Raw genomic sequence first — 22,351 nt, 5'->3', positions numbered from 1 at the left:
CAGTCTTGCCTATTCATTGGAAGGACTGATGCCGAAGCTGAAGCTCCAATACTTTGTCCACCTCATGCAAAGAACTGACTCATTTGAAAGGACCCTGATACTGGGAAAGATTGAAGCCAGGATGAGAAGGGGATGACAGAGGATGAGATGGTTGGATAGCATCACCGACTTGATGGACATGAGTTTGAGCAAGGTCTGGGTGTTGGTGATGGACAGGGAAGCCTGGCATGCTGCAGCTCATGGGGTCGCAAAGAGTCGGACACAACTGAGCAACTGAACTGAGAAGTTGCTTATGTGTTGGAATTTTATTTCCAGTATTTCTTCCTATTTTCAAGTTTAGGACAACTTACTTCACTGAGTTAGTTATAACCACAGATTCAGTGGCAGGGCTGAGAGTAAATGGGCAGCATTTGCCTGTTAATGTCCACTTTGCCCATGGTTTCATTTGATATCTAGAGCATTTTTCACTGAATACACTTTATACATTTTGTTTTCTGATTCATGCAAGTACCTTAATATTCTGTGGTCAACAGAGATGTTCTGGATGAGTTTTATATTGCCTCTCACTTTGTTCTAATTATTACTATTGAATCAGTGACTCACCCAAATAAGAAACCAATCACTGTCATTTAAACAAACATCATTTATTTCGAAGAAGTCTGGTGGTTTGCTTTTTCTGTTTTGCAGTCATTGCTAGTATAGTACTTTACATGGTTCTCTAGAATTCTTACATGTATCAGGTTGAGTACTGAAAAAGAACATATTTTTCACTTGTTCTGCATCTATATGTATAGCGGCCACATCACTACGGAATATTTTGGACTACAATTTACAATCAAGTTTTCAGCTCTAAAATCTCTGCTGCTGCTAAGTTGCTTCAGTCGTGTCGGACTCTGTGCGACCCCATAGACGGCAGCCCACCAGACTCCCCCGTCCCTGGGATTCTGCAGAAGAACACTGGAGTGGGTTGCCATTTCCTTCTCCAGTGCGTGAAAGTGAAAAGTGAAAGTGAAGTCGCTCAGTCGTGTCCAACTCTTCTCGACCCCATGGACTGCAGCCTACCAGGCTCCTCCATCCATGGGATTTTCCAGGCAATAACACTGGAGTGGGGTACCATTGCCTTCTCCCTAAAATCTCTACACTTTACCAAAAATCGTAATGGGCAGCAACTGTGAATCACTGATTATCCCTAATATGTCAGTGTAGACATTTGGCCTAATTAGTTTTATCAAACCATGTTTCATTAATCCTACCACTATGAGTGTAGACTAGGCCTCTGGGTATCTACTCACCCACTGTGATAATTAGCAAGGTATTATTTTTTAACAGCTTTTTTGAGATAACGTAAAATGAACCCATCTTAAGTGTTTGATTCCAATGGTTCCTAATATATTCCGAGTTGTGCAACCATCCCTACTACCTAATTTTTTTATCATCTTAAAAAAAGAACTCCCTTAGTTATTAGCAGTCATTCCTGATGCCTTTCATCCTCCAGCTCCTGGAAATCACTTTATTTCTTTATGGATTTGTCTACTCTGGACAATTCATATAAATGGAATCACATAGTACATGGCCTTTCGTGTCTGGCTTCTTTCACTTAGCATGTTTTCAAGGTTCTTTCGTGTTGAAGCATACACTAGTATTTTATTCCTTTTATGACTTAGCAATGTCACAGTATATGGATATACCACATTTTATTTATCCGTTTATCAGCTGATAGACATTTGGGTTGTTACCACTGTTTGGTTATTCTGAATAATACTATTATGAACATTTGTGTATAAGTTTTTGTGGGGATATGTTTTCAATTATCTTGGATATTTCTTAACTGTACCATTGTGCAATCTATGAGTGCTAATTTTTCCACATTTTTGCCAGCCCCATTACTATCATAGCCATCCTAGTGGGTGTGAAGTACTCTTTCATTGTAGTTTTGATGTGAATTTGCCAATAACAAATGATATTTAGCATCTTTTCATGTACTAATTGGTTATGTTTATCTCTTCTTTATAGAAATTTGTATTTATAGCTTTTGTCCATTTTTAAATTGGGTTATTTGCTGTTGTTTTATTAATTTTTGAGTTGTAAGAGTTTCTTTTTTTTTTTTCAGAGGGATGGTACAGGGAGGGAGGTGGGAGGGGGGTTCAGGATGGGGAACATGTGTACACCCATGGCGGATTCATGTTGATGTATGGCAAAACCAATACAATATTGTAAAGTAATTAGCCTCCAATTAAAATAAATAAATCTAAATTTAAAAAAATAAATAAATAAAAACTGATAAAAAAAAAAAAGAGTTTCTTATGTATTCTGGGTGGTGGTGGTGGTGGTGGTTTTAGTTGCTAATTTATGTCCCACTCTTGCGACGCTACGGACTGTGGCCCGCCGGGCTCCTCTGTCCATGTCGTTTCCCAGGCAAGAATACTGGAGTGGGTTGCCATTTCTTCCTCCAGGGCATCTTCCCAACCCAGGGATCAAATTCACATCTCCTGCATTGCAGGCCGACTCTTCACCACTGATGCACCAGAGAAGCATGTGTTCCAGGTATTAGACCCTTATCAGATTTCTGATTTTCAAATATTTTTTCTTCTTACATTCTTGATGGTGTCATTTGAAATACTAAAGTTTTACATTTTAATGAAGTCCAATTTATTTGTTTTTTTCTTTTATTACTTGTACTATTGGTACAGTATCCAAGAAACCTTTGCCTAATTCAAGGTCATTAAGATTTGCTACTACATTTCTATGAAGTATTTTACAGTTTTATCTTTTACCTTTAGGTTTCTGACCCATTTTGAGTTAATTTTGTGTATGGTATAAAGAAACTTCCTTTATTCCCCTATTACTATCTCCTGTTTTGTTAAATAGCTATTTTTATGGTATACCATAGTAATTCCCCTGTTAATTCTTATATATATTTTTAGTTGTTTTCTTCATGTTATTCTGGGGATTAATTTCAACTGGCATCCTAACCTAAAACAATCTAGTTGGGGTTAATTTCAATAGTATACAAAACCTTTGCTCCAATATAGCTCCATTCCCCCCCTTTTTGTACTACTATTATTATACAAATTACGTCTTATTAATTATAAGCTCATCAACACGGTTTTTATAATTATTACTCTACAGAGTTACTTTTAAATATAATAAAAGATAAGAAACCAAACACATTTGTATTCTCTCTCACAGTTACAAAGATAATCACCTTTACAGGTGTTCTTTATTCCTTCCTGTGAATTTGAATTACTGTCTACTGTCTTCATGTAAAACGAAGGACTCCTTTAGTATTTCTCATCAGGCAGGTCTGCTAGCAATCACATATCTCAGTATTTCTATACTGGGGAATATCTAAATTTCTCTCTTTTCTGAGGATAGTTTTGCTGGACATGGCTAATAGTCTTTGAGAAATTTGAAAATGTCACCCTACTCGATTCTGGGCTTTATGATTTCTGAAGAGAAGTTAGTAATCTTATTAAGAATCCCTTGTATATTATGAGTGGGGCTTCACTGGTAGTACAGTGGTAAGGAATCCACCTGCCAGAGCTAGAGATGCGGGTTTGATCCCTGGGTCAGGAAGACCCCTAGAAAAGGAAATGGCAACCCACTCCAGTATTCTTATACGATGAGTACTTTTATCTTACTGCTTTCATTATTCTCTTTTTCTTTGGCATTGAACACTTTGACTAATGAATCCAGGTGTAGATCTCCTTAGATGTTTTTTCCCTTCTTTGACTCATTCAACTCTCTGAATGTAAATATTAATATTTTTCACCAAATACAGAAAGTTTTCAGGTATTATTTCTTCAAATATGCTTTCTGGCCTCTTCTTGCTCTTTTCTAAGACTTCTATCATGAGACGCTGGCACACTTGGCAGCGTCTCACAAGTTTCTGAGACACGATTTGTTTTTCTTTATTTTGTATTCGTGGTTGTTCTGTCCCTCCAACTGGATAATCTCTTTAACGTCACTCATTCTTTCTTCTGCCAGTTCAAACCTGCTATTAAGCACTTTCAGTGACTTTTATTTCAGCTATTATACTTATCACCTTCATAATTCTTAATTTTTAATAATATCTATCCTCTATTGATTACCTATATTGAATGAGAAATCATTCTCATACTTTCACTTAATTCTTTAAATATAGTTCATTTGATTCTTTCAGTACATTTTATAGCTGATTTGAAGTATTTTTTTTCTAGTAAGTCCAACATTTAAGATTCTTAAGGGATGGTTTCTATTGCTGGTTTTCTTATTTCCTGTATTTATGTGTCTTTTTTGGTTGAAATCAGACATTTAAAATATTATAATACAGTGATTCTGAAAACTGGGTGATTCTAGGGTATGTTGCTGTTGTCTACTGTTACTGTTGCTGCTGCTTCTGTGTGTGTTTGTTGAGTTACTTTCCCAGATTAACTCTGTAAAGTTTGTTTTTTATGGCTACTGAAGTCTTTGCTTGGTTAGCTTAAAGTCACTTGCTTTAAATTTAATGATTAAATGGAGATTTCTGTTTAATACCTTGAAACATCAAGTCTCCTACCTTTGCTGAAGGGCTCTCTCTGCATGTTAGGGTGAGTCTTCAGAGCTCTACCATGCAGTTCACGATTCTGCCTTAGCCTTAACTTCCTGACCACACAGATTCAAAGTCAGCCAGAGGTGGAGAGAGGAGTCTTCTCAGGTCTTTCCAGAGCATGTACATTCTCAGAAATATGTAGAACTTTTTCAAACTTCCCTGTGAACATCTTATTCTCTTGTTTTTCCTTTTGCATTTTCATCAGCCTCTTGTTAGCCTAACTGGTGTTGCTGCTTCAGACCTCTTTAGTGTAAAATGATGGCCAATGAAATTTTTTTTTTAAAAAATGCCCCTGGAATACAGTTACTTTCACAGATCTAGCGCTGAATCAGGCCAAATAAAGACAAATTTTGAAAATGGAACTTCTCAGGAATCTGCCATTCAGGTCAAATAGTAATGATTCTCTTAAGTTAGGAATTCTGGGGAGGTCCAAACCTATTTTGCTACATACAGTGACTCCTAGATTGCCAATTTTCAGTTACTCTAGCTGTGAGGCCATTTGCTTTCAGGGTACCACAGAGATGGGAGGAAGGGGATGGAAATAGGGGAAATTAACACACCACAGAGTCTGCTGTTTTTTAAAGGTTCTGTTGTTTTTCTTATTTTTTTTTTAATTTACAACTCTGTTTAACTGCAGAATGCTGAATAAGTTTATTTTCACAATTTTTACCAGTGTTCTCATGACCTTTATGGAGGAGCAGAATTTTGGAGATACTCTATAACTCCAGAAATACTTCTCCCCACTTGTTTGTTTTAATGTTGCACACATACACCTATTACTATAGTTCACATGAAATGAATTTTTCATTAAGACATTTTCATGGAATAAAAATATGACTTTTACTCAGAAGAATTAACTTTGGTCAATACAAAGTAGAAAATTCTGATTCACTTTCCCTAACTTCTAGTAAAATAAAATAATCTCAAAACTAAAGTATTATAGAAATGATAAAGAAAATCTAAATATTGTTATTTTAGGTAGATTGAATTTACATCAAAAGATTTTATTCTTCTGTATTCCTAGCAGAATGGTTATTGTAAAAATAAATTATAAGATCATAAGAGATTAACATTCTTTGTAGTTATTCTAGGCCTAGTTCTCCCACTACAGGAGTCACCAATTTTCTGCATTCTTATATCCTTTATAACTCTTTTCTCATCCAAGGAGTTGAACAACCTTCTGTAGCTCTTCGGAAAGGGAAAACCCATTCTGTTGGTCATATATTCTCCTATTTCTCTTTTCCCCTCTGCAAGCATTAAATTTTAAAAAATCTTAAAAAGTCATTCCCAGGAAAAAAATAAATGAAGAAAACATTGAATTACTTCTCTGTATTTGAGGGCTTGAGAGAAATTTAGTCTCATAAAAATAATCTCCTTTTTTATACACCTTTTTCTGTGACTATGAAATTCTTTCCTGCAATATACAGATATAATTGTTTTAGTAACAGTATCATTTCTTTACTAGCTTTACTAATACACTTAATATTAACTTCGTGTCCTATTATGTTTTATGGCTCAGATATACTTAGCCATAACTCCACAGTAGGTACTTTAAACTCTTTGCCTGTGCCGTTGTAGCACATTTGGGCACACATGAAAGAAAAGCCAGGGCAGATCCTGGTACTTATGGCCTTTGTTTTAACTTTTCTCATCCATCTGGTTCCAAACTTGCTCCACAATGCAGCTGTCTTCATTGCCTACTCACACTTGGCTGTTCCTTCTTGCTTTACACTGGCAACTTCAGTGGCTTTTAACTCCCAATCCCGGGCTCCATCCTCTTGGCTTCACAGTTTCCTTTCCTGGAGAGCAATCAGCTGCTCATGGCTATCTTTCATGAAAAGTCCCACATCTCCTCTTTTAGTGCAGGGCCCTTAAAAGCAGTCCTCACCCCGAGAACAAAATCTTGAATGATTAGGAGTTCATGGCTGCCTTCATCCCATCTGTCCACATTGGGACCAAAATAAAATGGCCAATACTGGTATTATATCTTTCCTAATGCTTAAATTCCTAATATATGGTGCCAATTGGAGTGTTTAAAACTTATTTTAGGCATCATGATAAGTAGCTTCATTTTTCATCAACTTCAAACTTTAAAATAAATACCAAATATTCTTGGCTCTCCATGTTTTGTTCAACCAATGTCCAGTCTTCCACCTTTATCCTAGGAGTGCACGTAACTGTATTTACTGATAATATATAATAACAAATTTCTTTAAAGAAGACATTGGATTCATTTCGATATTTGGCAAAACTAATACAATATTTTGAAGTTTAAAAATAAAATAAAATTAAAAAAAAAGAAGACATTGCATAAAAATTCTGGGGAAAAATGTTCCACAGTGTGCTTCATGGCTTTAATATATTTCATCTGCTCTAATATATTTCAAAATTAGATCACATAAGCCACCTTAGAAAATGCATAAGAGAAGAAAACAAAAACAGTAAAAAAACATGTTTGAATGGTCATTCAAAACTATGAAAACATTCTCTGCTTACAAGAAATTCAAATTCCTTGGCCTCCTTCCAAGATTCTTTCACATCTGGTCACAACTTCACTTGCCTTTCCTAACTTCTATTTCATTGTATTCATCCATTTCATGCTGCCTGTGTCTAGAATGCCCATCTCCTTTTCTCCATCTATGAAACCTCTGCCCACTTCTGCAAGGCTAAATTCCAGTGCCACCATCTCTTTGAAACTCTTTTTCTTCCCATTGACAATACCTTCCATTCTAGGGTTCATCAGATGCAATAGAAATATCACTCTATGCATATATTTAGACAACTTATGAATTTTCTTGAGGACAGGGCCAGGCACTTCAACATCTCTGAATCTGCAGGACTTAAAAGACTTGCTGCTGCACAGAAGTAATTTCATAAATGTTTGAATGAATGAATTACATGGGGGCAGATGTCTGCAGGTAATAAAAATGACTATTTTGATAATAGATTATGGTCTAGTAAAAAATGAGAAATAGCCACATAATTTGTAAAATAATCTACTTATTATTTTAGAGCAAAATAGTAGACTTTCTTTCTCTTAATGTATTTACATAGATACAGATACATGGGGCTTCCCAGGTCGCACAGTGGTAAAGAATCTGCTTGCCAGTGCAAGAGGTGCAAGAGACACAGGTTTGATCCCTGGGTCAGGAAGATACCCTGGAGAAGGGAATGGCTACCCACTCCAGTATTCTTGCCTGGAAAATTCCATGGACAGAGGAGCCTGGGGGGCTATAGTCCATGGGGTATCCAAGAGTTGGACACAACTGACCACACACACTTCAGCATAGATATAGATATCTACTGACCAGTCCTATTATAAGAAATACCTATGTTCTTAGTTTGATTACTAACTAATCATTTATTTGCTACAATCCTGGGATTTTAGAGCCCATTTTCTTGATTTAACTTTTTAGAAATTGGTTAAAGGAAAATAATTAAATCAAGTTGTTCAAATAATTCTAGAATTGCCTAATACCTTAAAATATAATCAACTCACATTTCAAATTCAGGGATCCAGCAACATAGCTAAAATGTTACTGCTCATGAGTGGTGGTTATACTGAGTCAGAGAGTGCCACAAATTAAATATTCTTGCCAGGGCACCACCCTGGTCCTCACTCCCTCCACTGTAGTCTTACTGTCTCTCTCATGTTGAAGTCTGCCAAGTTTTAGAGAAGTTTACTCAGTGTTAAGAACTGTCCCTCACCAGGATTCTAAAGTCAGATCTTTTTTCATAAGTACCCATCGCCCAAATGTCTTTGGACCAGGTTTCTGGCACAGACTTATCCAGGAAATAGAGCGGGAGGAGCACCTTTTTTTATTTTAAGTGAAAAAACATTCACACAAGAACATTACACAATAACAAGACCAAAAAAGGTTGGCTGGTCACATCATTGTCATCATAAACATGACTTTGTTTTGGTCATGGAAGAAGTATCATGGGTTCTTAAGTCAAGGTAGCAACAATGAATATGATAATTTCACAAAACTGCTTAATTTAACAAGCTTAAAATGAAACATACCAATGTTAGAATTGAGGACAAAACTGCTTATTTTCTGTTCCTAGTTACAAAGTGAAAGAAGTTAATGGACAGCAGATTTTCAGTAGAAAAACAACTGTTCTACCCATTTTTGCCTCAGCAGAACATAACCCTGGAGTCTGATACATAGCAGGAACTCAAAATTTATTGAACTAGATTAAGGTGCCTATATGGGTTAGCACCGTGAATTAGTATCTCTGTTTTTGGACTGCATTATTCTAAACACATACATAGTAAAATTTTTAAATCTGAATCATCATGAAATCTTTATAAAAACAAACACCTACCCCTAAATCCTCAAAGAGGGAGAATGAAAGCGCACTTGAAGCTACTTTAAAATGTATTTGAAACCTCTAACTTTCGAAACACATTATTTTGTACTTTTCCTATAAAAATGTTACTATAACACGTAATAGCTTAAAAGTTATTTATTATTGAGTAAAATTGACACTACCCTCATACCCAGAGGGGGATAACTTTTTTATGTTGTGGCCTTGAGAATCCATGATCTTACTACCAAAGAACCCTGGCATACACCAGGAACAGAACTCTAGACTCTCTTTTATTCCTAACCCCTTAGTGAAATTTTTCTTCTCTTGTTAAAAATTTTTTTGACAGCTAGCTAATTTGAAAAGCAAATCCTTGCTAATGCCATAAAGGGCTCTGATGTCTTAATCTATGCCCATTTTACAGATTTTACAATTTTTATATTTTCAAGATAATTTCCTCATCCAAAAGTAAATATTCTAAAGGTGAAGATTTTAGAAACAGTAATAGGAGTTGACGGTAATGTTTTAGCCAAACACTAAAGTTCCCTTCTGATGCCCATCCAATAACATCACTTCCTATAGGGCCCACCACACAGAGGCCCTGACCTATGTTTCCAATGTCTATCTAATACTAATTCTTCTACCACTGAGAAGAATGATTCATTTCTATTACACATTTACTTTAAAACTAGGCTTGTGCTAAATGCTTTGTAGGCATGTCTCATTTAATCTTCACAACAGACAGTCTTCAAGGATAAGCAATATTTTCATCCCCATTTTCCTTCTGAGAAAACTGAGCCCTAGAGAAATCAAATAATTCTTCCTGTGTCATACAGCTCCCAGATGGTAGTTCCGGGACTTGAATCCATTCAGTCTTAACTCCAGAACCTACAGTAATCTTACTCATATGTTAGATAAGCTCCAAGGAGAATACTTTGGAATGAAGTATCTTTCTTTTTTTGAGATTATTAGTGGGCAACCCCAATTACTTTTGCTTCATTTCACAGACTCTACTTTCCAAATTCTTAATCAGTTCAGCCTCTAACTTCTTAGTGTATTTTTAATTTTCACCAATATTTCCAAACTCGAAGAGATCTGATCAGACTGTCTCACTTAAAATAGAAAAGTCTAGAGTTTAACATTGAGTAAAGTGAAAGTGTTAGTCACTCAGTGTGTCTAATTCTTTGTGACCCCATGAATTTGTAGTCTGCTAGGCTCCTCGTTACATGAAATTCTCCAGGCAAGAATACTAGAGTGGGTAGCCATTCCCTTCTCCAGACAATCTTCCTGACCCAGGGATCAAACCCAGGTCTCCTGCATTGTAGGCAGATTCTTTACCCTCTGAGCCCCCAGGAAAGAGTTTATTTAACATTAGCCATCAAGTAACCTCATATAATTACTAGTTTGTGACCACTACTTTTATCTTCTCTAAGCCTCAATTCACTCAGTGGCATGTCTTTCTTTTAGGATAAAACTGGTTAAGAAAGTAGCTTTTCTGACATTGATTTTTGTTTAGAAGTATTGAAATTTAGAAAATGAACACTTATTCTAAATTAACTTCTCCAGCAATAGCTGTTTTCTCACTCTCTGCATCTGCATTAACCTGACATGAAGACTGATAAACACAGCTACAAGATTCATAACACATATGAAAATTAACTTCAAAAACCACAGCACTGGTAGTGCTGTTTATCGCCATTATTCTGTAAATCCTAGAGGAGATTTTTTAAATATTTACATTCAAAGTATTTATTAACAACCCCCCCCCCAAAGAAAGGTAAAGTTCTCAGTAACTATAGGCTCAGTCATAATTTTAGAATTTCTCTTTTCATTTTTTCTAATTGAATATATTGCAATTTTCTACAATTTCATATACATACATGCATGTGTATATATGTGTTTGTATACCTATATGCACACATACACACAAATATTTTGTTGCTGTTCAGTCACTAAATCATGTCTGACTCTTTGAAACCTCTTGGACTGTAGCATGCTAGGCTCCTCTATCCTCCACTATCTCTCATAGTTTGCTCAAATTCACATCCACTGAGTCGGTGATGAAATCTAACCATCCCATCCTCTGCTGCCCCCTCTCCTTTTGTCTTACATCTTTCCCAGCATCAGGGTCTTTTCCAATGAGTCAGCTCTTTGCATCAGGTGGCCAAAGTATTGGAGCTTCAGCTTCAGCAACAGTCCTTCCAAAGAATATTCAAAGTTGATTTCCTTTAGGATTGACTGGTTTGATCTTCTTGCAGTCCAGGGGGCTCTCAAGAATCTTCTCCAGCCCCACACTTTGAAAACATCAATTCTATGGAGCTCAGCCTTCTTTATGATCCAACTCTCACATCTGTACACGACTACTGGAAAAACCATAGCTTTGATTATACGGACCACATATACTATTATCTGTTTTTGAAAACTGAGCAATTTGGAAAAATATTTTTGGGAAAATATTTATTATGATTTTTTAACATCTAAGTGAAACTGAAAGTGTCAGTCGCTCAGTCATCTCTGACGGTTTGCGACCCTATGCACTGTAGCCCACCAGGCTCCTCTGTCCATGGAATTCTCCAGGCAAGAATACTGGAATGGGCTGCGATTCCCTTCTCCAGGGATCTTCCAACCCAGGGATCAAACCTGGGTCTCCCACATTGCAGGCAGATTCTTTACCATCTGAGCCACAGGGAAGCCTTAAAGTCTAAGCAGAAATCAATTAACTAGAATTTACCAATTATAGTGCAAATCCCTTTGGGTCATGATGAGAAGCATAAGATGCAGGTGAAACTACAGAAAGGTAAGATATACACAGGAAAGGCATTCTGTGGCAGAACTTTTCCAGAAAGAGGAAGGAAGTAGGTTGATAATATCAAGTTAACAAAAATGAGAGACTGGAAAGTCAAAGTGTGATATTGAGAGCATTCAATGCAGGCAAAGTAGCTTCCCAGGTGGTACTAGTGGTAAGGACCCGCCTGCCAATGCAGGAGACTTAAGAGAGTTGAGTTTGATCCCTGGGTCTGGAAGATTCCCGGGTCTGGAAGATTCCCTGGAGAACACATGACAACCAGAATTCTTGCCTGTAGAATCCCATGGACAGAGGAGTCTGGCAGGCTACAGTCCATAGGGTTGCAAAGAATTGGACATGACTGAAGCGACTTAGCAGGCTTGCATGCAAAGGAGCCCAAGTACTGCCTAGTAGGTTTAACTATGGCCCAATACAATGTAATTTTTTACAGACTTACAGGACTTTTAAATATACTTACTAAGGAGTGAATCACTTCACATTCATAAATTAGAAGAGGAATTCTTTGGCTGATAGGTCCCTTTCTGAGATGTGATGGACATCAACATCTCACCTCTACCCACTTAATATTTTATCTTCATTAAACTTCTTAAATTTCATCTTCTCCAACATTTACCCTTGCGATCTTCTATTTGGCAGTCTATTCAATCATCCCTGTGGCTTTCTCCCTGCTGTTCCTTGGATTCTCTGTACTGTGTCACCTGTACTGTATTCCAGGCAATGAGTCCTCCTTTGGGTGGCACTCTTGTCCTGCCTAACTCTAGTTCCGCTAGACAGAAATATTCAATTAGTAGTTAAATTGAATCCAGTCCAGTAGAGTTGCGTATAATTGAGTCCCTCTACAAAGGTCCATCTAGTCAAGGCTATGGTTTTTCCTGTGGTCATGTATGGATGTGAGAGTTGGACTGTGAAGAAAGCTGAGCGCCAAAGAATTGATGCTTTTGAACTGTGGTGTTGGAGAAGATTCTTGAGAGTCCCTTGGACTGCAAGGAGATCCAACCAGTCCATTCTGAAGGACATCAGCCCTGGCATTTCTTTGGAAGGACTGATGCTAAAGCTGAAACTCCAGTACTTTGGCCACCTCATGCGAAGAGCTGACTCATTGGAAAAGACTCTGATGCTGGGAGGGACTGGGGGCAAGAGGAGAAGGGGACGACAGAGGATGAGACGTCTGGAAGGCATCACTGACTCGATGGACGTGAGTCTGAGTGAACTCTGGGAGTTGGTGATGGACAGGGAGGCCTGGCGTGCTGCGATTCATGGGGTCGCAGAGTCGGACATGACTGAGCGACTGAACTGAACTGAACTGAACCACCTGTAAGGGGCTTCCCAGGTACGTCAGTGGTAAAGAATCCACCTGCCAATGCAGGAGATGGGAGTTTGATCCCTGGGTCAAGAAGATCCTCTGGAGGAGGAAATGGCAACGTACTTCAGTGTTCTTGCCTGGAAAATTCCATGAACAGAAGAACTTGTTGGGTTACAGTCCTTGGAGTCACAGAGTCAGAAACGACTGAGCCACTGAGAGTGCACACACACACACACACACACTACACCTGTAAATACAAGTCTACTCATCCATTACTTCCCCTTCTTTGAAATTCTCAAAACCATTAAAACATAGCTGATTTAAATACAACAAGTATTTGGTGAAGTTACCATGTAGATGTGGCTCTTGACTTAAAGGATTTACAACTTGACAAGAGAAGCACTGCAAACTCCTAAGTGGAGTAAATAACATGCACCCAAATTAATTCATTCTTATTTATTAAAGTCTGTAGCAACAAGAAATAAAACAGTGCCCTAAAGTCTTTCTTAGGTTCAATTTCCAGTGTACAAACATCTTAATTGAGATTAAACAAATAGCCCACACACATTCCATTTCTAACGAGACTGTTTTCCTCCCTTCCTTCCCCTCTAGATTCCCTCTTGCATTTCTCTTTCCCTTTTTCTCTCAGTCTTAGCTCTCCTTTCCTCTAGCTATCACAGTTTGCCCAAAGAAAAGCCTCCCTGTGACCACGAATCAGCAGAAAGGAAGCAAACCCTCATTATGGAAAGCCAAGCCCTCAGAGGGGCGTGTCAGGGTAGACGCCCCCACCCACTTTGAGTGCAAAAGGGCTGGACAGCGAAGTTCAAGTGCCCGCAGGAGAGGCGCGCGGCAACCAAATTCGCTCACTTTCACAGACGGACTGACCTCTTCTGCGCAATCGGACCTCAGGAAAGCCGCCCCCCTCCCCTTACTGGCCGAGGAGCGCCGGCACTTTGAAAGCGCCTGGGTGCCCAGACCTCGGGAGAAGCGAGGGGTGCAAAGGCGGAGCCACTGGGCTAACGACACCCCCTCAAGGTCCAGCCCTCGTCCGCGTTCCTACCACCTTAGGGAGTTGGCGCCGGGAGCGGGATCACCCTCTCAATGAAAGGCAGATGTCCCTTTAAGGTTTGCTTCGCAGCTCGTGGACTTTAGCCTAAACAAGGACCCGCGAAGCTGGCTTTATTTGTCCATGTCTCAGACACAGCCTGGGAGGCTGCCAGTGGGATTTCAGAGCACGAAGAGGGGGGGCGATGTGGCAATTCTGCGAGGCGAGTAGCGTGAACCGAACTTAGAGGCACCGGTGGAAAACACAGGAAATCGCCCCGCGGCTCCCCGGGCGCCGGGGCCGACCGGCCAGCGACTGAGACCCCCGGCGGCGAGCAACGCGGCTCCTGCGCGCGGTTCCGCCGAGTCCTCGCCTCCGATCCCGCGCGTCCCCCGGGCGCTGCGCCCACTCCAGTCATGGACCCCCGGCGCCGCGCCAGCCCAGGGGTCGCTGTCGCCTACTGCTGGCTCCTCTCCGGTGAGTGACCCTGCTTTTCTCCGAGCATCTCCTGAGCGCGGGACTCCGGGAGGGAGGCGCGCAGAGCTTCGGCCCGGAGTGGAGAAGGGAGCGCGGATCCACTTTCGGGCGCTCCAGATAGTCCGGGCAGGTTGGAGCTCTGAAAGCAGTTTTCTGCGTTGGGTTTTCGGTGTGAATTACTTCTGAAGTTGTTTCAAAACCCTCCGCCTCAATGATGGGGGGAGAGGTGCTGAAAACTTTACAAGGTGGAAGTGACTTTTCAAATTAAAGTTGTTTTTGACAGTATGCATGGTATTTTAGGACTTTGCTGATGGCTTCTACTTTCCTTTTTCGTGTCTGTGTGTAGAGTTTCTACTTTCAGGTTGCTCAAGAGTGGACATTATTCATTTTCTTGCTTTATGTACTCAAGATAGTTTCTGCTACAGAGGAGGAAAGAGAAGAATGCAAGGCAAAGTTGTCTCTTGTGCTGAAATGATGTTTCTGTGTTAGCACCCAGGAAAAGGAACATATTGAAATTGAGGAAGTAGTGAACATTTACTTTGAGAATTAGCAGAATAATTTTTAAAATACAAAGTAAAGTATTGTTACTTGTGCATAAATAGGTATCTTTTGGGAGAGACTTAAGCACAGTGGAGATGCAAGCTTATGCTCAATTTAGGGGGTAAAAAAAGGTGGAATCAAAGCATTTTCTAAGATTTTCCAAATCGTTAACCAATAGTTAGATCTTTTCTACCAGTTACTGACTGAGCAGGAAAAGTTGCAAGGGTGAAAGAAAGAGAAGGCAGATGGCTGAAGCTTTGTGTGAAAAGGGCCAATAATGCAAATAGTGTCAACTTGGGAACAGCTTTACAGTCAGTGAATAGCTGACTGTGTAAGCCACTGTCACTATCCTTTACACATGTTTGAGCTATGCGTGCATGCATGTTAAGTCATGTCCAATTCTAGCCAATGCTATGGACTGTAGCCTGCCAGGCGCTTCTGTCCATGGGATTTTCCAAGAATACTGGAGTGGGTTACCATACTCTCTTCCAGGGGATCTTCCCAACCCAGGGATCCATCCCAAGTCTCACTGTCTCCTGCATTGGTGGGCTGGTTCTTTACCACTAGCACCACCAGGGAAGCCCATTTGACCTATGATTCCTCTCCAACTCAAGTTTTTTGGAGGCTGTTTGCATCTTCTTGTTGTTGCTGTGCAAAATTTGAATGTTTTACTAAGTATTCAAGTTGTATCTTTCTCATTTTACTCAATAAGCAGTCACTAATTTAGAAATGGATTTCCCTGGTAGCTCATTTGGTAAAGCATCTTCCTGCAACGCAGGAGACCCCTGTTCAATTCCTGGGTCTGAAAGTTCCCCTGGAGAAGGGAAAGGCTACCCACTCCAGTATTCTTGGGTTTCCCTGGTGGCTCAGACAATAAAGAATCCATCTGCAATGGGGGAGACCTGGGTTCGATCTGGAGAATTCCATGGACAGAGGACACTGGCAGGCTACAGTCCATGGGGTCGCAAAGAGATAGACACAACTGAGCGACTTTGAATGTAGAAATAATCAAATGAGGTTTGCAAATCCTCTGAAAAGAATGAAATGCAAAAAAATTGAAGTAAACAAATTACAATTTCATATATGTGTGTGTGTATATATATATAGTCAACTACTTTATTTCCTTATGCCTAAAACAGCCGTAAGTTGTATACTGTTAGTTTTTTGCAACTGTTGGGAGATAATGCATGCATATGTGCTAAGTCACTTCAGTAGCATCCAACTCTTTGTGACCCTATGGACTGTAAGCCCACCAGGCTCCTCTGCCCATGGAATTTCCCAGACAGGAACACTGGAGTGGGTTGCCATTTCCTTCTCAAGGGGATCTTCTGACCCAGTGGCAAAACCTGGGTCTCCTGCATTGGCAGGCAGATTGTTCACCACTGAGCCAACTGGGAAGCCGCCTTATGTGTTACATTTATGCCCATTTCACAGCATAACAGAAGGATCTAAAATTTGATGTCTTCTTTTCCTTTGTTGGTTATCCTGTCAGTCATCATGTTGTCACCTTCCTTACAAACTTCTCATCAATCCACAGAGTCCATAATCTGGGGTCTTATCACCATACCCACCCATGCACAGTACTGTAGAACTCATCTTCCTGTCTTCAGTCTGAACTTAACCTCTAATTAATCTTCCTAATACATAGTTTTTTTATCATACCTTAGTCTTTAGCCAAAAACCTTTGGTGGCTCTATGTTATCCATAAGATAAAATCCACAATTCTCAACCAAACTTTCAGGGTCTGCCCTAATCCAGTACCCTCTGTCTCCCACTATGCCTCTTATCAGTTTCCTATTGCTGTCATAACAAATTGCCCCAGATTTACTGGCTTAAAACAAGACAAATTTACCACTCATAGTTCTATGGGTCAGAAGTCTCACTGGGCTAAAATCAAGATGTTGGCAGAGCTGCCTTTTTTCTGGAGGTTTTAGGGGAGAATCCATTTCCTTGCCTTTTTCAGACTGTAAAGGCAATCTGCATTCCTTGGCTTGTAGCTCCATCCTCCATCTTCAAAGCCAGTAAAGTAGCATTTTCAGATCTTTCCTGTGACTGCTTCTTCATTACATCTCCATCTCTGATGCTGACCCTATTTCCTTCCTCATATAAAAAATGCTAATTATGCTGGGCTCCCCTGAATAATCCAGGATAATCTCCCCAGCTCAAGATTCTTAATTTAATCATACATACCAAATCCTTTTTGCCATATATAGTGATACATTTGCAAGTTCCAGGGATTAGGAAATGAAGATATATGAAAGACCATTATCTGCCTACCAAAACCTCCAAACATAAACTGCCAGTCATGACATCGAGTCACATTTCCTTATTTCCCCCATTAGTCCTCATGCTTATTTTGCTACCGTGCATATGATACTATTTTATGCATCTAGAAAAGCATTCCACCCTTCTTTCTTACTACCCCCTACCCTCTAAACAAACTCTCCAGTCTTCAAAGCTGGGTTTACATCACAACAACCATCTCTCTAATAAACTATCTCAGTAAACTTCCCATTATATTTAGGACTATCTTGTATTAACTTTTCTCAACATTTAAACATGATTCATCAGGAAAGATGCCCTTCTCTATGTCTAAAGTCTTTATCGTTACTTTAAATATGTCCAAGTCCCAGCAAAAGAACTAGTAGCACATATAAAGGATTTAGCTGAAGAAAACTGACTTAAGTCAAGGGACTGTTTGCACAAACATAGAAAGGAATTGACAAAAGTTGATGGAGCACCGTAGAACAAGCAGGAACAAGTAGGAAGAAAGCACCTGAAGCAACATGAGATGAAAAGCCACTGCTGTTCCTAGGCCTGACGGGGTAGCAACGTCAGCTTGACCGTGAACTCTGGCTATGGGAGGGGGACCACTGGACAGGAGCTGTGGCCGTAAGAAGCAGAATGCAGCTAGTGCCAAAGCTGAAGCCTAGCAGGGAGAAAACAGGGGAAACGAACACCCTGCCTTTTCTTCCTACCCCCTAATGCCTTGCCCAGCTCTCCCACTGGTCATGTCCAAATGGCAAAATTCAAACTCCCAGGGGACAAAGATCAAGACAATAACAGAGAAGAATTAGCACTACTTACTGCTGAAAGGCACATATTTTTTGAGAATGTATTAGATATGAGGCCCTGTGCCAAGAATTTTGCACATATTACATTTTAGTCTCAAAAAGGGGAAATTCTGGAACTATTATTCATATTTTACAGATGAAGAAACTGAGAGACTAATTTGACTACAGTCACACAATTAATAAATGGCAAACCCTATACTCTATTCAGATCTCTCAGGTTCTGGAAATGTACCATTTTGGAAATAGACCATGATGCTGGGAAATACTGAAGGCAAAAGGAGAAGGGGGCGACAGAGGATGAGATGGTTAGATAGCATCACCAACTCAGTGCCCATGAATCTGAGCAAACTCGAGGAGATAGTGAAGGACAGGGGAGCCTGGCGTGCTGCAGTCCATGGAGTCACAGAGTCGGACATGACTTTGGGACTGAATAACAACAACAATTGTCTGTCTAAATATAAATCCATTTCCCTCTTGCTCAACCCTCTAAATGTTAAATCCAAGTCTAATTGTCTAAAAGACTTTGATAAGGATCTGATTAACGATGAAATGGGTCTGTTTTCCATGACTTTTAGGTATATAGTGAAATTAGATGATGTCCCTTCTTACATTAATTATAACTCAAATAAGACTCATTATAACTCAAAATAACTCAAATTATAACTCAAAAAATTATAATCTCCGGTTATTAAAAATACAAATACAGAATTATCCCTAATTGAGTGTGTATCTCTCCTCCCTAGAAACATTTCAGCTAGACTACAAGCAGGAGTCTTCTTTTATGACTTTTTTCACAGGCAAGATTTCCTATTCTAAAAGAAGTCCAGTGAGCTCATGGCTGGATATGGAAGGAAGTCAGCCACTTATAACAAAGAAATGACCTCCAATGACATACAGTGGATTGTCAGGAGCTGCTGAAAACAGCGAAAATATTTAAGTCATTATGAAGCCTGTAAAGTCAGCAATAAATTCAGAGGACTTTTGTTCATTTGTTTAATAAATGGGCAGTAATGGTAGCAATAAAACATACATGCCAAACTAGTTTGCCTACTTTTCTTCCCTGCTCTCATGCTGTTATTTTGATGCATGAGCTCGAGGGCCACAACGTATAACTGTTGATCTTACTTCCTTAGATGGAGGCTCCTCTGCCTGGGTTCCAACACCTCAACCCAACAAACATCCCATTAGATGTAGAACTTGCTGAATTTTAATATGCCCCTTAACTAATTTATAAAATAAAGGAGCTCATGTTTTAAATATATTCAGAAAACTAGGCATCAAAATGCTATTCTTTACCTACACTGCTCTTCTGTTATATGAAATACAATATAGTGTATTTGAATTTTTGTTAAGAAATTGAGATGAAAGATATTTGGAATCGTTGTCACAATGCTAAAGTCAGAATACACTGCCAATTCCGAGTGGCCCCTGACTGGAGAACTGTATTCGCTCTCAAAGCAAGTACAGTAATGTATCAACAGATGTAAATGAGCTGAATATATTCCTGTCTTTATGATTATTGAGCTTCTTTCAGCTCCTCCATTGTGCCAGTTCCTCTGAAATCTCCAGGTCTTTGCATAAGCTGTTACAGTGCTGCTGCTGCTAAGTCACTTCAGTTGAGTCCAACTCTGTGCGACCCCACAGAAGGCAACCCACCAGGCTCTGCCGTCCCTGGGATTCTCCAGGCAAGAGCACTGGAGTTGGGTGCCATTGCCTTCTCTGTTACAGTGCTACAGATCCTCAAGTCCCCATGTGAATGTCACTTCCATGAAGCCACTGGAGTAGACTGAACCCCCCTCCCCCAGATACTTGAATGACTCCAGCACCTTTGCTTCTATAATACACAGCATATTAAAATTAAACATCAAGTTGTCTGTTTTCCCAGATTAGTGTATGTTCTGTTGAGAATAGGGTCTTTGTTTATTATCCCTACCATCTATGAATAATAGGTACTTGAAAATTTGCTATTGAATGAGTCACAAAAGAACAGACTACAAACTCATAAAATAATAAAGGAGTCAAGTTGTCTCTTTTAGTTATATCAGGAATAGTCTATCTATTTCTATCTATCCATATTTATATCTAGTTGAATGGAAATCACCATTAAGTGACTGATGCACCAGTATTTTAGGTACTATTAAGAAAGAAAAGTACTGCCAATCCGATTATAATTGCTGAACCTACAGATGCCTCCTAGTTTCAGTTCAGTTCAGTTCAGTTCAGTCGCTCAGTCGTGTCCGACTCTTCGAGACCCTATGAGTCGCAACTCACCAGGCCTCCCTATCCATCACCAACTCCTGGAGTTCACCCAGACTCATGTCCATCGAGTCAGTGATGCCATCCAGCCATCTCATCCTCTGTCATCCCCTTCTCTTCCTGCCCCCAATCCCTCCCAGCATCAGAGTCTTTTCCAATGAGTCAACTCTTTGCATGAGGTGGCCAAAGTACTGGAGTTTCAGCTTTAGCATCATTCCTTCCAAAGAAATCCCAGGGCTGATCTCCTTCAGAACGGACTGGTTGGATCTCCCTGCAGTCCAAGGGACTCTCAAGAGTCTTCTCCAACACCACAGTTCAAAAGCATCAATTCTCCTAGTTTCAAGTGATGTTAAAATGCTGAAATATATACATCTGAAAATTATAATAACATGCAGTATATCTACATGAAATTTTCTATCACATTTTTAAAAACTGCATCATAAGATTCCAAACACACTCCTAGATACAAAGATATGAACATTGTCCTCCTTTTAGTTCTCTTCCAGGGCCAAGTTTGATTCAAAGAATAATCGCTCCTCTGACACCAGCAACCTCACCAGATCCCAATAACAGAGCTTCCTCTGAATACTCTACCTTTAAGAGGAAGCTTAGGGAGAAAAGTGACAATGAAATAATTCAAAAATGTTCCAGGTCACAGGATCGATAACTCTAGTTTTGGCAGGCTTTAATATCTCTAATATTCTTTCATATCAGTGGTTAGTACCAGGACCAAGTATATTTGACAGGACCTAATTTTTTATCAAATGTCTTTTCTAACTTAAAAGGAATATTAAAAAGTCAACTAAATCTTAAAATGCAATTAAAATATATGCACTGGTTGGAATTAAGAATTCACTCTATGTACAAAAACATTAATATTGCTTTATAAAAATAGTAGAGCTCTATAAACAAAATAAGTGAGAAATCTTTGAAAAATCATTATAATTCAGATAGTAAAAGCAGTGAAGACATATTATTTTGGTATGAACTACCTGAGATCTGCTGAAATAAATGAAAATTCTTAAATTTGAATAGGATACCTAAATCAATCACACTAGAATCTCAAATGATTAAGATGAATGGTCTGCATATTTTATTATAAATCCTGTACTCTTAATACAACTTACAAATATGCTTTTCAAAATTTTCTTTTTAACTATATACTTTTAGTTTGCCAAGTACTACAGTTTGAAAATTCAAAGGTATTGACCAGTTCCTAAAATTACATATTTTATTGTAATATTTTAATAAAATAATCCTATATTATATAGAGATTCATACAAATAGGAATATACCCTCCCACACACTTTTGTTGATAAGATTATTTATTTAGTAGGAGGCTTTATATTGTTTTGTGACAATTGCAAGTAAGTATTTTTAATCACAGGAAATTTAGATAGTGAGTACAGCAAGTTCCTTAAAGCAAAACAAAACACTTTCCCCTTTTCTCTTTTACCATTTTACTTGAATTAGCTGAATAATCCTCCCAGTCAACCACTAACTTTGCTTATGGACGTCACATAGACATCTTTGTACAATTTAAGGTTAGTACATTCTCTCTTAAATAACTATTGCAATCATCACTAGAAATTTATAATAAGAGTGCTGGTTGTTCATTCTGTAAAGATCATTTTCCAAACCAAGTGTAATAATACCAATTGTCATCATACAATATTTTAAAACATTTTAAGACCTTTATCTCACTAATATATATTTAAAATTAATCATTTTCTTATCCATGCATAGATAGCTCAAAAAAATGAAATAGGTTTACAAAAATTTATCTTAAGAGAAATCTTCCTTTCAAATTATCAGTAACACTATAAAACAGAATGTGATTTCATAATTTTAAGATGTCAATGATAGACAAGTTAAAAACTCTGAATTAAAGTAGCGCTAATAACCACTCATTCTTTCATATAATTATGATAATGTACCAGTTGTGCTGGGTTCCAGGGACACATGAAAA

At 38.9% G+C, this 22,351-nt stretch overlaps 1 protein-coding gene across 1 annotated transcript in view; it reads left to right on the top strand.

Moving 5' to 3' along the window:
• The first annotated feature begins 13,789 nt into the window (after positions 1 to 13,789).
• ITGA1 (integrin subunit alpha 1) overlaps positions 13,790 to 22,351 on the top strand; it is a 182,000-nt gene continuing 173,438 nt past the window's right edge. The window contains exon 1 of the mRNA XM_027519949.1: positions 13,790 to 14,512. Within this exon, the coding sequence (XP_027375750.1) occupies positions 14,452 to 14,512 (61 nt within the window). The 5' untranslated portion in view covers positions 13,790 to 14,451. The remainder of the gene's footprint in view (positions 14,513 to 22,351) is intronic.

The sequence above is a fragment of the Bos indicus x Bos taurus genome, chromosome 20, assembly GCF_003369695.1.
Source record: "Bos indicus x Bos taurus breed Angus x Brahman F1 hybrid chromosome 20, Bos_hybrid_MaternalHap_v2.0, whole genome shotgun sequence".
Taxonomy (NCBI): Eukaryota; Metazoa; Chordata; class Mammalia; order Artiodactyla; family Bovidae; genus Bos; species Bos indicus x Bos taurus.
Note: the sequence above shows the minus strand (reverse complement) of the source record. Positions and strands in the feature narration are given on the sequence as shown.